The sequence below is a fragment of the Spea bombifrons genome, chromosome 1 (genome assembly GCF_027358695.1).
Source record: "Spea bombifrons isolate aSpeBom1 chromosome 1, aSpeBom1.2.pri, whole genome shotgun sequence".
NCBI classification, from domain to species: domain Eukaryota; kingdom Metazoa; phylum Chordata; class Amphibia; order Anura; family Pelobatidae; genus Spea; species Spea bombifrons.
This window is the reverse complement of record NC_071087.1, coordinates 83,733,568-83,749,672: the sequence shown is the minus strand read 5'-3', so window position 1 is coordinate 83,749,672 and position 16,105 is coordinate 83,733,568. Positions and strand designations below refer to the sequence as shown.

Below are 16,105 nucleotides of genomic sequence, written 5' to 3'. Positions count from 1 at the left end.
GCAGATGTCATGTCGTGCTGTTACCTAACGTAGCAAACTAGTGGTGCGTACATAGTTATAAAGCTTTACTGACTCCCTCTTGGATTACCTTTTAAAATCAAAATACATTTAGTATGTGTGAAACTTTATCCATCATAGTCTTATATTTGGAGTTTAAGAGTTGTCCAAATTAGGAAACTAACTTAAAGAGACCCTGTCCAGGATGTGGCGATATTAATATTCATTCATATGAAAGTATAATATAAGGTCCTGGTACAAAAAAGAACCTGTGTTCAAGCTGGTCTTTACTGAATTTTGGTTTTAAATGAAAAGCTAAATAAAAACAAATTGTACAGAACTTGGAAATATCAAAGTTCATCCGTTTGGAAATATACAAGTGTTGAAACTAAGTCATACAGTTATCGATATAAAAATATTTTATTCCTATCATTTGCATGAATTTGAAGGCCAAATTAGGCACTATAGTCTCATGTAACCAAGTGTTTAATATAAGTGGTTTGTTTGTTAGGGAGGATTTATGGATTGCTATTAAAATAGCCTTACAAATTCATAGTTTTCTGAGACAGATGAGATCCTGAGAATTCTGACTTAGTGTCCGGTTAAACTGCTTTACCCCAGCCGTCTTTGCTTACTGCACTGGGTAAGCTGCTCCATTTTAGCCTACGCTGGAGTGGCCTGAGCAATTTGACTATATTTAGTTTGAAGCCACTAGAATCTTTGAACAGACTCACAAGAAATGTTTTACTTAAGTATTCATAAACAATTGTGTAGATGTGATCCCTACTGCCTTCCAGCAAACTGAATGGGGGGGGCAATTCTATATATAGCTCTCCTGCTGTTAATTGTATGCAGATGTTGGCAGAGTACAGGTTTTGTTTTCATATATAAACATTGACTGTCCCGGTACTGCTGCCTCATGTTTTATAAAAAAAAAAAAAAAAAAAAAAAAAAAAAAACCAGGGCTAAGGCATAGCTGATGTAGTGCTAAGTTGATTTTCATTAACATGTAGAACATGACAAATGCCATGACTCTTCATTCTGTGTCGCCTTGGCAATAAAGATTTTACTTTTATTTCCCTTGGAAAAAAAAAAAAAAAGTTTGTTTGTTTTGGGCAAAATTCTACTATTCAGGGAGTGCCACTTTACACATTTGTGCTGCCAGCAAAGAAAGCAGAAATTCAACATAATGTCGATTAATTTAAAGCTGTTCTTTTGAATGAAACCCCTAGAATTAACTCTTGAAGTACCTTTCTCATGATTGTCGGTTACATTAAAGTCTCTCATACATACTAAATCATATAAAGTGTTTTCACACTAGCATGTGTAAAAAAAAAACAAAAAAAAAAAAAAACCTGGTGTAAACTTTTATGTGGCAGCAAGGATTTCAGAATTGTTTCTAATTTAAATCATACTATCTCTGTTAGATCTTTATTAATCTATTTACTATTTATACACAATCACTATTCTCCAAGGAAGTGACATGGCCCCTTCCTTTTTGTTACTATTGGCTCTTATTATATTGCTTTCCTAGAAATAAGGAATTCTCATTGACTTTAAGACGTTCACGTTTCTGCAAATATAATCACATGTTCATCCATACCCCACCCAGCAAGTGGCATAAGAGTCATTAACGATACAAAGTATGGTGGTGCACATTTCATAGCTTGCTACATTTTGAAATAAAACGGTCAATTGCAACTGCTTGTGAGAATGTGGAGCTGCTCACCTCAGCTGATACCCAGCTGTTGACAAATTGACCTACTAGAACATCTGAGATGGTGACATCAGCCAGGCATTGGTTTTGGTGTGGGAAGAAAGACAATGTCCCAAAACTGAAAGCTGGCCAGACTTTGCCTTGTAATGCACAGTTTATTGTTCTGACAGCCTTTACCAAAAGAGCATTTAGTTTTCCTTAAAAAAAAATAAATAAAATAAAAAAAAAAAAGAAAAGAAAACGATACTGGGACTCAACTTTGTCCAGCTCTCCCTCCTGTGGAAAAAAATGTGATAAGTTGGTCACTTTTCTTCCAGCATGGGTGGTCTCGGGCTAAAACAACGGTTCGCCAGCTCCAATGTTTTCCAAAATATTTGTGTTGCAATGATATTAGTCTCTGCTATGAGGATATTTGTATCTTAACTCACATTAGAATAAAACATGTATGTGTTTCCTATTTATTACAAAAGACTACAAAAAAAAAAAACGCTTTATACCATATTCAGATCAAAATAAAAGCTGTGGAATATGATGGCGCGATACACGTCAATAAATCTTGTTGACTTTATTTCAATACCGGAAAAAAATCTGTACGTGTCAATGAATTGAAACGTATTCATATTTCTGTGAAACGTGTCTCCCTTTTAATTGGTAGCAATTATGTTGCTATGACTACAAATTAAGTTGTTATTAGTCTCTTGAACCACTAAGCGTTCTTCTGGTGCTTTTTGAATACACATTCCTGACACACCCTCAACCTCCTTTATGGAACACATCCATCCCTAAAAAAAAATGGCAAAACCCTTTACTAAAGAATGTGGCTGTCATACCGGGATAGGTGTGTTTAAAATACAGATTTTAACTACTTTAAAAGTAACTAAGGAAATCATGATCAATTGTAATAGGTTTTTTTTTTGTCTTAACATACACGTTAATACCATGCAGTTCCCTCCTCAAGTGAAAAATTATCCAGAAGATAATTTAATTAAATAAAAACTGTGCACATTGCGCGGACGTCCACCACCTGCCTCCCCTAGACACCAGGAAGTCTGGACGCAAGTCTGGGGATGCAATGATAAGTCTGGGGGGCAGGTTACATTACATTTATTTATAAAGCGCCGGCAGATTCCGCATCGCTGTTACAGTCAGAAGAACAATTTATAAACACATACAATACGCATACATACAATAACAAACTGAGATCAAAATATAATTAAATATAAATAATATAAAAGCCTGAATATAAGACGACCCTATAGGAAAAAAGTTTTACCAGTAAATGTTAGTTCATGTAAACTATGTGAACAATTGTTTGTTAATAAAAACTATGATTGAGAAAAATATTTTGTTTTTATTTCCTTTTTTTTTTCAACCTGCCCCCCCAGTTATGCACATCTGCCCCCAGGCTTGCCACTCTGCCCCAGAAATGCCTTATACCTCATATATGCCACTGTGCCCCATGATATGCCTTTTAACCCTCTAAATGCCACTGTGCCCCATGACCCTGATTATAAGGCGAGGGGTATTTTTCAGAGCATTTGCTCTGGAAAAAACCTCGTCTTATAATCGAGCAAATACGGTATATATATATATATATATATATATATATATAGATAGATAGATATATATCTATATATTCTATATATATATTGATATATATATACACATACACAAATATTTGCAAAACTTTTATAAATTAACAAAATTGTAATTTTGTCATTTATTTTTTTTCCTGCAACCTCTGTGAATCATGAAACCTAGTCTATTTGCTATAGACGCCTCCTTTTAACTATATATGTTCATAAGAACTTGCCACAGAGCCCAGATTGCACCCACAGTGCTCTCCTCTTAGTCAAGGCTCCTTTCAGTCTGGCTCAGGTGCACCCTGTTATCCTTTCTTTACAATTTAGGTCTCATGATCTCTCCTCTCTCTCTCATTATTCTCGTTACACCCCACTTATCTATTCCCTTTCTATTTATCTCTCACCTTCTCCCTTTTCCTTCCCTTCTCATTATCTCATACGTTTCTCTCCCTTTTGCTCTTTATTTCTCTTTACCTCCCCATTTCTCTCTCCCGTGTTTCTCTTTATCTCTCCCCCTTTTCTTTGATCCCCCTTCTCATTATCTCTCCTCTTTCTATGTATCTCTCTTTTCTATCTCTCCCTAATGTTTACCTCTTCCCTTTCTTCTTATCTCTTTTTTTTCTCCTTACAGTCCCACTCTGTCTCCCCTTTTATTTATCACTCCACCTTTCTCTTTACTTCACCTTTGTTTCCTATCTCTTCCTTTTCTTTATTGCGCGTCCTACTTTCTCCCCATTCTCCCCTCCTCTCCCATTTCTCTTATCTCTCCCGATTTTTCTTTAAACCCCCTTTCTCTTCTCCTTTTCTTTTTCCTTCCTCATTATCTCTCACCTTTCTCCTCATCACTCATCTCTGTCCTCCACTTTATCTCAATCTCTCTTCTATCTCTCCCCTTTGTCCCCATCTTTCCTCCATCTCATCATTTCTCTCCTTATATTTATTATTATATTTGGCACCCCCCATATATGCACACATTTTCACACACACCCTCAGATTTGCACAGACTTACACACTAACACCAACACACATGCACATATACTCACATCTATGCTCACATACACACATACATGCTAATGTGTGTTCAGTCTGAAATGGATATTGGTACCACCCATTACCGAATATCAATGGCAACAAATGAAAAGTTAAAAAATAAGCTTTCCCTTTATGTGAATATCTACATGTTTAACAAATATTGCGAAGAAATTGAGAAAGACTACACACACCCTTCATTATGACACATTTTCAGATGCCACTCCTTGGATTTCACGCAACACTACAAACACTTGTGATAAATCAGCATAATTATCGGTAGTTAATTTTCTATCCTAATAAGATAGAAACTTTATTGTGGATTTAGATAATATCAGGGAAAAACAATATACTTCTTAATGTTAAAATCACACAGAAGGTGTGTCTGTAATAACCATCAAACGTGTCATACTTGTTAGTGCTTAGTGAAGTGTGTTATAGTTGATGGCTGTCATTTTCTGTGCTTAGGGTGCCAAGAGTGTTGTAGGATTAGGTGTATTTTTTTAAGATTTAATGCATAACAAGGTGGAGTGTTTTTAAAACAAATACCTTTCATTAACAGCATACTGTATGCGTTTCCTTGGAAGTATTTTCACGTTACAGAAAACTGAAATTGGGAATAAATAACTTGCTTTTTAATTGTCAGGTTTGCAGACGCAACACTGTCTTCTCCTGCAGGGCTCGCCTTAGGTGTTCAGGCGCCCTGTGCGGACTACTTCTCTGGCGCCCCCCTCTACAAAAGAGAAAAGGGAAAAAATTGTGTAACAAACAACTAGTTTTAATTAGAGATTATTTATGTGCAAGGGCAAACAAGTACAATAAAATATAACTAGAAACACTGGTAACAATAATGTACCTTAAATACATTAAATATAGGAAAAAAACTGCTAACAAAAACATTTTTTCCTTTAAATATTGAAAAAAGTGAACCCTAGACAATTATTTCCTTTGCACCCCCTCCACGCACCCTGGCATGCAATCACTTCCTCCGCTCCCACACCAAAAAAAAAATATTTGCCACACTGACTGTAGATTAAGGGAAGACTGTGAAAGTCAGTGCAGTCTTCCTCTCCCATACTCTTCCCCAGAGTTCCTTTGTCCCCTCATTCACTAAGCCACACCTATATTTTCCTTCCTCCATGTAGTTCAGGTATAGATCAAATAAACAACACTGTATGCATGTATAGCATTGCAGGTATAGACCAACACAATAACACACAAACCCAGCTTTGCAGGTATAGATCAACTGGGGATCACACGTAAACTCAGCACTGCAGGTATAGATCAACTAAATAACCCTGTATTTGCAGGTATATATAAATAATTTATGGAAATAACACACATGTCCGGCTTTGCAGGTATAGATCGACTGGAAATCACATATAAACTAAGCATTAAAGGTATAGATAAAAAAGAATAAAATAAATTACAGGCATAGATCACAGGTTTTGCACCCTAAAGGCAAGCCCTGGTGTCCACATAGAACTTGACCAGCACCCAGATTATACACACTAATTACATCCCAGCCTGAGCCATCTTTGTCCCCAAACAGTGCAGTGTAAGACATCTTTGTCCCCAAACAGCCCACCCTGTGCCATCTTTGTCCCCAAACAGCCATCTTTGCCTTTCCCTAAATCACTTATACATCTATGATACACACAAAACACTCATACAGTCACTCATTTACTCTGTCATTTACACAATTCCTTCACACAATTATTCATTCTCATTAACACAAATTATTTACACATATTCATTAATGCATTCTCAAAATTCATTTTCACAATTCATTCACACATTAATTTATACTCTCATTCATTCACAAAATTCATCCACACATTTATTGATCCATTATCTCACTCATTTGTGCAATTCACACAGACATTAATTCATGTATTATCTAACTCATTCACACAATTCATCCACACATTAATTAATTATCTCACTCATTTACATGATTTATCCACACATTAATTTATACTCTCACGCATTCACACAATTCATCCATACACCAATTCATTCATGATCTCACTCATTCATACAATTCATCCACACATTAATTAATTCTCTCACCCATTAACACAATTCATCCACACATTACTGCATTCATTATCTTACTCATTCTCACTCTTTATTTATTTCAAGATTCTTCCAACCCCCATGATCATGATCTCTTCCCTTCTCACTATCTACTCCCTCCCCTCCCTTTCTCACAATCTCCTCCCCCTTCTCACTAGCTACCCCCTCTCCTCCCCTATTCATTGTCTACCCCCTCTACTACCCTTCTCACTATCTACTCCCTCTCCTTCCCTTCTCACTATCTGCTTCCTCTCCCCCTTCTTACTATTTACCCCCCCCTTTGCAGTTCACTTAGCCTGGTGAAGTCTTGTGGCGGGATTGCAAGGCTTCAGTCTCACTGCCCTGCCTCGGTACGCGCAGCTCCACCGCTGAGTGCCGGGATATGACGTCATATTCCGGTGCTCATCATGAAGAGCTGCACCGCAACCAAGGCCTTGTGCTCCCACCACTGCAGGGCAGCGGTAGGGAGCTGAGGAGACGGATTGGTTGCTGAAAACTTTTTCATGTACTACCACGCCCCTCTCCTCCTCTCCCTGCCACCTGGGTGCTGGGCACCTCGTGCACCCGCCTCGGCGCGGCCCTGGCCTTGGTGATGGGATGGACGCAAGGCGCCCCTGCTGCATTGGCGTCTTGTGCGGCCGCACAGCTCGCACACCCCAAAGGCCGGCCCTGTTCTCCTGTTTCCACCCACCATTGGTGAGTTGAATTTCCTACTCTTTACTCTTCAGGGATTCTGAGACCACAAACCTATGTACTAAAATATCAGAACATTTTAATGTTTGTCTCACAAGGTCCAATCAAGCCACTAACCTCTTGGACTTCAGGTACCCCACTGGGAGAGCTGTAGTTGAAGGTTAGTTATTATTGTACCCTTTAGCTGGGAATGTAAGTATAACATGTAGAATTCAAGGTGTTGGCTTTAAATAAACAAAGAGTATCTGGTAATTATCCAAGAGCAAATGAAAGGCATGTTCCAGCCTAGACCTTTGGCAACAGGGGACGCTTGCATTAGAGGCTTCCTGGTTTGCTGCTGCTCTGTAGGCCGGTTGGGGAGATCAAAGATCAAATGGATAGGCAATGCGTCCGTACTAGCTGGTACGTACCAAGTAGCATTTCTTGCACATGCCGCGCATTTGCAAAATACAGGGCACTCAGATCAGAACACTCAGCCCAAATGAAACCATCAGTAAGCGATGCTTTGCTTTTTAAGCAATTGTAATAACTTTAGCATGTTCAAGCTTTTAATTAACTTTGCAATCGTTCAGACATGTGTTCACTATTAAGATGGTTAGTCAGGGCATACACTTCCAAGTACTTCCTCCTCCCTTTGCCAGATGATTGTTGATGTCTGTAGATGAAACAAGCTTCTGGTCTTAGAATCATAATCTTTTTTTCTGAAAGTTGTTATGCCCCCTGGCCTGCTTCCTATGTATAGCTGCTATTCATTGACCTCTTCATGATGGCTGTTTTGTTTGTCCTAGTATGTAGTATCTCTTAACTGGATTCCAAGGGTTTGTTTTCACAGCCAAACTCAAAAGGAAAGTAGACCTGTTTTATTCTTTCTCTAGGAGGGATCTTCTGGGTCCCTCTCCAGAGGGAAACCCTTGAGGTGCTGAAAGTTATGTGGCAGGCAGAAAACCAAAAAGCTTGGTCTAAGTGCTTGAAAGTAAATGCTTATAAAAAGTACCGTACACACTAGTGTGAAATGTCTGCCCTTATGCTCAATCAGTCTGCTTTTTACAATTATATTGTAATTAAAAAGAAAGAAAGAAGCAAATGCACAAATCAGTCACTATTCTCTGTTCACCGAGCCTACTATGTGAAATATTCAAAAGAAAGTAGTAAAAGTTACACTAGCTTTGGTCTTGAATGGCAGAATAACCTTTTTTTGAGCTATTAATATCATACAACATTTATAGAAAGATAAATTAACACATGTAACCATAATCCAACCCATTGTTTTCCCAATCATCGGCAAGAATCATCGGACCACGGAGGAAGACAGGTGCAAGGGCTGCGGTTTCTACCTCAGGTAAGTGTTTTTTTTCCCTTTTTTTCTTGAAGAATGCATATTAAAGTATTCACACAGTCTTTTCTTCTTTAGAGGGGCTGTCAGGGTCAGTAAACTGTCTGTTTAAACAACTCTCGACCTATATCGCAGAAAAGAAAAATATTAAGTAACATAAAATAAAACTCTAAATAAGGTTGACACAGTCAAAGAATAATGGGAGAAAAATAAGCATTTCATTTGCAGACAGCATCAGCCACTTTTTGTCCCAGACGTGAGAAGGGATTTTAGCAGAGCTTTCATAGCACACGAGCTTCAGCCAAGCTCCACAGGCGTGTGCTGAATGTGAAATATGAAACGCCTATTGAGAAGCATATGGAAAACTAAGGTTGTGACAGCAAGAGAGAGAGAGAGAGAGAGAGAGAGAGAGAGAGAGAGAGAGAGAAAGGCCGTGCCTGAACACTGCGCTGACAAGTGATCTCCACGCCGCTATCTCACTTGGCTAGGCCTGTACTGCAGGTTTTTCAGGTATCTGTTCTTACTCCCTTGTAACTCAACAGTGATAAACAAGTAGGCGTCAGCTGCCATCACAACTACATATCTAACAGCATTTCAGACTTCTTATGTTATTAATACAAGGCGAGCTGGCTGCAGGTTTGGGTAATCTGTCAAGCAACATCGCTTTTTAAAGATGTAAGTACATCTGCTTTTACTCCGCTCTGTTTGCTTAAGATGTAAATGCAAATGGAGACATTTATGCCTTGTTGTGAAGGATAGTAATAATCATTTTTTTTTCTGCTGGAATCTGTTAGCCCTGTGACATTTGACTTTTTTCCCCCCTACTTTTTATTCTTCTTCAGTAGATCGTACACTATGTAAGTCATGTTTAAAAGGAGAAACGTTAGCACGAGAGTCTAAAACTGCAGACTCGGAGATGGAGATGTAACGTAAGCAAGTTTTACTTCACTGAGAGGGTGGTAAATAAGTGAAACCACCATCCAGCAGAAGTGGCAAAGACTAATACAGCTGGGAAATTAAAACATATTACATAGGCATACGGCTATCCTGAACATAATAAAGCAAGACCAAGGGTGGAACAGAAGGAAAACTGGTCAGGCTAGATGGGCTAAAAGGTTCTTATCTGCTTTGTTTCTGTGTTGGAGTGACCAAGGGTACTTATAGGCTCCACCAAATCTTATTTATTCTGTTAAGAGCTCTTTCTGAGATGGAAGGCACTGAGTGATTTTAGCAGACAGAGGAATAGATTTTGTGCTGCATAGAATATATATAGAATATATATATATATATATATATATATCATTTTCTGCACATAAAAAGCACAACATTGAATGAATGAGATCAGCATCATATGAATGAGAATCATGATCAGTGAAAGAAACAACCTAGAATTCTGTTACTTTTAGAAACATGTAGATTTTAGAGGCACATTAGTTAAATATTACAGTAAGTTGTAAACCTTTGTGGACGTACCTCACTAGTGCCGTGTTGTGAAGCAGTATGGTATTGATCATGTTATTGCATGGTATACATGTCAGAATTTCAGCAATTGGTTGTAGAGTGGTTGCATCTCTGTGTAGAGGATGTCAGCCTATCACTTGTAGACCAGCGTGTTCTGTTCATGCTACATTGTAAGCTTTTCATAGATAAGGAAGAATTTTGCAAAAGCAGAACTGGATTTCAATGAAACTGAAATTACCGTAGTAAATTAGGCTTGGGATCTATAGGTAAATTACACTGATGAACCCAAATGCATGAAATGATGCTCTCTCCAGGGTAGATATGAATGATGTACACATACTTGGCTCTCCTGACTTCAATATATGATTTGATAGAGTAGGAACAGAACTCTGTGCAATTGACTAGTCCCTTGCTTGTTTGTATTGGAGACATCTGGTGCCACTGATGCTATCTCCCCTTACATTGTTTTTCTTTCTCTATTACCCTTCTCTTTCCTCATCTCCACGTTTTTCCATACCCTATCACACAGTTCACATATGTTATCCTTTCATAATATTATATACACATATATATATATATATACATACCATGTTTGGGGACCAGGGGAATCTCTGTGGCCTTACATGGCACAGTTACCGTCATACTTATCATTGGAAAAGCACAACATCTATACACTGTCTAGATGGATAACAGCACTCATGATCTGAAACAACCTAAGAATCATTATTGGGATTGGATTTCTAACATGATGTAGATAACAGTGCTTTGTATCCCTAAGTGTTCCCTTTTGTATTTACACACATATGCAGTGGACAGGGTTACATGATGATAATAGATCGCTTTACTATTGAATAGCATCCCATTGCAGGTGGGATCAGAGGAACGCTTACTGTTTAGTAACCTGTACAAACAAGTCATTTAAATAGTTAAATCAGAATAATTTGACACAAGATTGTGTAACTTTAATAATTAGGAAAGAGTTGAATTTGTAACCAATTCAGTTTCATTGATACTGAAAATCATTGCAAATCATATTATTCTGAATATTATAGCTTTACAATATGGCCATTACTAGTTAATAGCATTAGCTGGAAGAACATGGAAAATCTTTTCTGTTACTGTAGCAAGAGGGTCCAAGTTACTATGAAAACAAGCCCATGTAACTATGCAAGCAATTCAAATTCAAAGTAAAGTTTAAAACATGGGAGGAGGTGCAATTCTTGGTCTGAAAACAATCATAGTGGTCCACTAATCTTGCCCTGCATCAGGAGCACTCCCAAATTCTGACAAACACTTATATTTCAAACATTATTATTCTCCATATAATTTTTACCTGAAAATAATCTGGTTTTATTTTTAATTTACTGTTGTACATAAATCCCTTTTTTGTACATAATTAGGAAATCTAAAAAAAAAAAGTAATGAACACAGCAGCTACTGAAAATGACAAGGGGCCCCATTTCAGAAAACTTCTGGATTCTTAACTGTTTTACTCTGTCCATAGATTATTTCCTCCTACTCATTCCTGTATGCTTTATATTTCTGTTTTTGCCTTTCCGCTTCACCGTTTTGTGTTACGTTTTTTTTTTGCTGTATTTCCTTCCAGCTTTTTCTACACTTGTGCATTCAGATTCACACAAATTTAAATATTAACAACATTTGCCAGGTTCTTTATTTAGTCCCAGTCCGAAAACGAGGAGGGACCCCCTAATGAAACAAATAAAAACGAAGCAAAATTTGCCTTGGCATTTTGGGTTTTTTTTTCCATTATCTCTTTCTAGCACACAACATGTTTACTTGTGTGTTCCATGTCCCTGTAATGGTCCATGACTGAATGGAACTTCCACTTGTGCCAATGGTTAATATGACCCTCCATTATGTACAAAGTATTAGAAACTTTTTCAGAGCTCTGCAAACATTAACCAAGCAAATATACATAGTCATGTAATATTTGCTTGCTGCATTTCATTTTAAATATCTTAGAAACATGTTTAACCCCTTAACGACCATTGCCTGGCAAAAACAGTCAGTTAACGACCAATGACATGCCTGGTACGTCCTGGCATTAAACAAGCTAAGAAAGCGACTAAGATGTTGAGACATTCAGCAACACCCAGATAGGCATGAGGGTCCCAGTGTGGCCCCTCCCCAGGCATCGTCTGCCATACACTGTATGGCGGCGGACTCCTAATTTAAAGTCAATTGCTTGTTACCACAAATAGCTAATCAGCCAAGAATAAGGGACTAACTCAAAGCATTTAGGCATGTAGATGACAGGGTCAGCTTTCATATCGCACTTACACATGATCACTCTGGTGGGGGGTGTCAATTATGGATCTTGTGGACTGCCCACTGCACAGGAACCATCAGGTAACTGTAGTTCTTACAAAACAAATGAACAACATTCGTGTGAGCTGAGAAAAATACATAAAATAAATATTTCCAAATATGTCTAACTACTCTTCTTATATCACATTTCTATTCAAGAACCACTAGTTGTAGAAAATGAGCTCTTGTCAAAAGGGAATTCCAGAAAATGAAAAACCAACGCAGGAACAGTTGGAGATCCTTGAGTACAACTTTAATAATGTGAGCAAGCAACCTGATCAAACAACCATAATGCTGATAGCTGCTGAAGCAGGTCTCACAGAGGAGAAAACAATGGTGAGTGGGGTTAGACAGTAGTGCTTAAGTATTAGTGTAACACATCCTTGATGCTATGCCATGGTGGTTGCTGTATTTGATCCATATTGGACTCTTTTCTAGTCTCTAGTTTAAAGTGAAACAGTAACCTTCACCGATTTTTCCATGGCTTAATGCATTTATTTAATCAGCTATTATTTAATCAGGAGGATTCCAACTCTCTTTAATATAACGAAAGCATTGGAATTCTGTCTATGAAAATAATAAATGCATGAGTCTGTATTCTGTGACAAATAGTTAATCCTGTGATATTTGGTACACTTTATCTCTCTCTCTTCCTATCATCCTGCTATGTGTATTCCCTCCTCCCAACTGACCTTGTGTGACTGCATCTACAGAAAGGCATCAATTGTCCCTCTCTTTTTAGCAACTAATGAAATTGATACACTAATGGGTAATGCAGAGCATCCCCTGTGACTGTCAACACACTGAGCTACTTGTTCTACGTCTGCAATGAATGAGCCAGTGGCACAAAACATCTAAAGGAAACCTGACCTAATATAAAAGGTCAGAAAAAAATAGAAGCATCTGGCATACTTTGCATTTCAATTTTTTTTAGTGCAATGTTCAATTACTAAAGTCCTATCATATAGGCATACCTAGGAGCTTCCCAGGACTAGCTGGTAAAAGCTCCCCTCACCTGCTCCCTATATGATGCACGGGGGGTTGAGGGTGTCCATGGTCATGAATACGGCTAGGGCTAGCCTCAGTTAGACTTTGAAGGTACTCAATGAGCAGCTTCAGGACCGGTTCGGGAGATCACAGATCTCCTTCTAACCGGCCTAACATCAAGGGAGTGAGAGGTCTGGCACATCTGTGTTCCCTATAACTTCGGCTTCCGTGCTCCCTTTAACCATGTACAGGCAATTGATGCCGGGCACCGGGACATAATGTTATATCCCTGTGCTCTGTATCAATCGCTTTGGACACTGCCAGGGCGTGGCAAAGGAGAGGTCTGAAGCGACAAACATGGATCTCATTCTTCCATGACAAAAAATAGGAAGGAGAGGAAGAGAACGAGGAGAAATGAAGAAGAGAAAGGTATGAGGTGAGAAGACAGTGTGTGTGTGTGTGTATGGGGAGGCATTGATAAGGGAAGTGTATATGTTTGTGTGGGATTCCCACCTAGATTGTAAGTTCCTGCAGGACCAGGGTCCTTCATTCCTCTTGTATCTGTATGTCAATTGCTGTATTATACTTGTCGTTATCTGTAAAATTTTCATCTTGTACAGCGCTACGGAATATGTCGACGTTTTCGAAATAAAGTATAATAATAATAATAATGGGCAGACGCGTGTAAGTGCAGTGTATATGGGCAGTGTATATGTGTGTTGATCCGCTGGTGTGTTTATGTGTGTGCATATGTGTCTGTAAGGGCAGTGCAAATGTGTGTGTATCCCTGTGTAAGGGTAGTGTATATGTAAAGGCAGTGTTTAAGGACAGTGTATGTGCATATGTATGTGTATGGGTAGTCATGTGTAAGGGCAGTGTAAATATCCTCTGCAAACTAGGCACCTGACAAGGCGAGCACATCACTTGCTTTGAGTTAGCTTCATTTGTGAGTAAATTGAGTCAAGTTCAAGTGAGACTGTCTAAAGTTTTTTTTTAGCAGATTAACAAACTCCTCAATTTCAGCAATGTCTGCTTTGTTGACTTGACTTAAAGCTGACTCATGTTGATCTTATTGGCAGGGATAATAATTAGACTAGATAACCTCATCGCAAACTGAGAAGTCAGCATTTGACATTTTGTTTCCATTGATTAATACACTGTTAAAAGTCAATTGTTAAATAAATCTACTCAAATGTGAAGCAGCCTCATATGTAGAGCTTAGCGAATGGAGCCCACAAGGTCAAAGATAACCTAAAAATCTTGGTAGGACTTCTAAAAGTATAACTCCTGATATTGGTATAGACTTTTAGGAGGGAAGCCAGCTTTGCTTTCTCACACTGAGTATTTGCTTATTGGCAGTGCCTAATTAGACCTTCCTTATGCAACCAGCCTACTTGCCCATACAGCTAAAATGCTAGAATTGTGTTTTATTCTGTGATGTATTTTTTATTTAGATTTTAAATCTATTAAAATTGTAATACTTTTTTTTCTTTATTTCTAGCAATGGTTCAAAGTCCGATTATCAGAATGGAGAAAATCAGAAGGCTTACCTTCACAATGTGGATCTGTTATGGACTAGATATGGATTTTTGACAATGTTTTCTACCATAATGCAGTGTTTATTTGTTTGCAAAATAAGAAATAATTTGTAAAATAAATATTTAACATTAAAAATGACTTTAAAATGCATTAACTGATTTGTATGCACAATAAAATTTAATATATATTGAATATCATGTTTTGAAGTGAAATAGTGCTCAATGAATAACAAAAAAAACCGATATAAAACATAATTTCAGATATGCTGAAATAATATTATGTCCTATATATAACCTAACCTTTTTAACTAAATGGCACATTTTTGATGCCTTTATAACTGGGCTTGGCAGATGGTAAGATTGAAGAAAGAGGCGGACTAGTAGAGAGTTCAACAGATTATGTAACAATGCAAAAGGAGAGTAGTATTAAAGGTTAAATAACAAGTCACCAAAATATTCAGACATTTAGACACTGTTTCCTAACTCCAGAAGGGAATGATCACCTGGAAACAGAAAGTTACCCCATACTTCAGTCCATACAATACTTCCTGCCAGCAATTATTAACTCTGACTTCTAGTTGTTGCCATTTCTAAATGATGTACTTTACTTCCCCTAATTGTACAGTTTATTGTTTTGTCTGTTGTTCGCTGTGGCAGGGGCATACCTAGAGTATGTTGCCAAGAATATTTATTTCACAAATTTGTAAACTGTGTAACATAAATGAAATAATTAAATAAATAACATGGGGGCGTGTCCGACCACCAAAGAAGATGGCTGCTTGAGCTCTCTGCTCCACCGCTGCTCGCACCTTACTGGGCAGATCAGTTGATGCCCCCTCGGTGGTGGACAGAGTACATCAGGCCCTACGCCCTAGGTGTAACCTTTCGAGTCCCCCAAGAGACATTATTTGTCACCTCACGGACTTCCGACTCAAAGAGGCTACCATGACCCGGGCTTGAGAGGTTCGCACGTGGCCGCTTAACGGTAACCCTGTCAATTTATATCATGACCTCTCTGACCTAACGTTGCAGGCTTGACAAGCATTATGACCTCTAACAATGGAATTACAGAGTGTCATGCCCCTCTCACCCTTACCTGCTCTCCCCTGCTGTCCTCTGCTACCACATGCCATCCAAAAACTCTGCGATTGCGGAGTAGGCCAAAACCGCGGCCTAGAGTTTCAGCAAACCCAGGAGGAGTTCCAGGTGTTGCCCAAGCATCAACACAATGCCGTACACCTGTAGCAGGGTGATAACACCTTTAATCCCCATTAAACATTCACCAATGTAGGCCACATACAAAACTAATGAACCAGGTGCTATGGATTTACCCCTGCCTGGTAACCAATCCAGTAAGGAG

At 38.4% G+C, this 16,105-nt stretch overlaps 1 protein-coding gene across 2 annotated transcripts; it reads left to right on the top strand.

Annotated features, from left to right (window-relative positions):
* The first annotated feature begins 8,806 nt into the window (after positions 1-8,806).
* Positions 8,807-14,938, top strand: HOPX (HOP homeobox). 2 transcript variants are annotated; one of them, XM_053456262.1, is made up of 3 exons: positions 8,807-8,941; positions 12,380-12,556; positions 14,709-14,938. In XM_053456262.1, the coding sequence occupies exons 2-3, from the start codon at positions 12,398-12,400 to the stop codon at positions 14,784-14,786; spliced, it is 237 nt and encodes a 78-aa protein (XP_053312237.1). In that variant the 5' UTR covers positions 8,807-8,941; positions 12,380-12,397; the 3' UTR covers positions 14,787-14,938. The 2 variants fall into 2 exon arrangements, with proteins under 2 accessions (XP_053312237.1, XP_053312230.1); XM_053456255.1 differs by lacking the exon at positions 8,807-8,941 and adding an exon at positions 8,972-9,106.
* Positions 14,939-16,105: the final 1,167 nt, after the last annotated feature.

Excerpts from the sequence above, each read along its gene's own strand:
- HOPX (XM_053456262.1), top strand. The coding sequence starts at position 12,398 with ATGAGCTCTTGTCAAAAGGGAATTCCAGAAAATGAAAAACCAACGCAG. Across the intron at positions 12,557-14,708 it reads TCACAGAGGAGAAAACAATG|CAATGGTTCAAAGTCCGATT; the intron begins GTGAGTGGGGTT and ends CTTTATTTCTAG.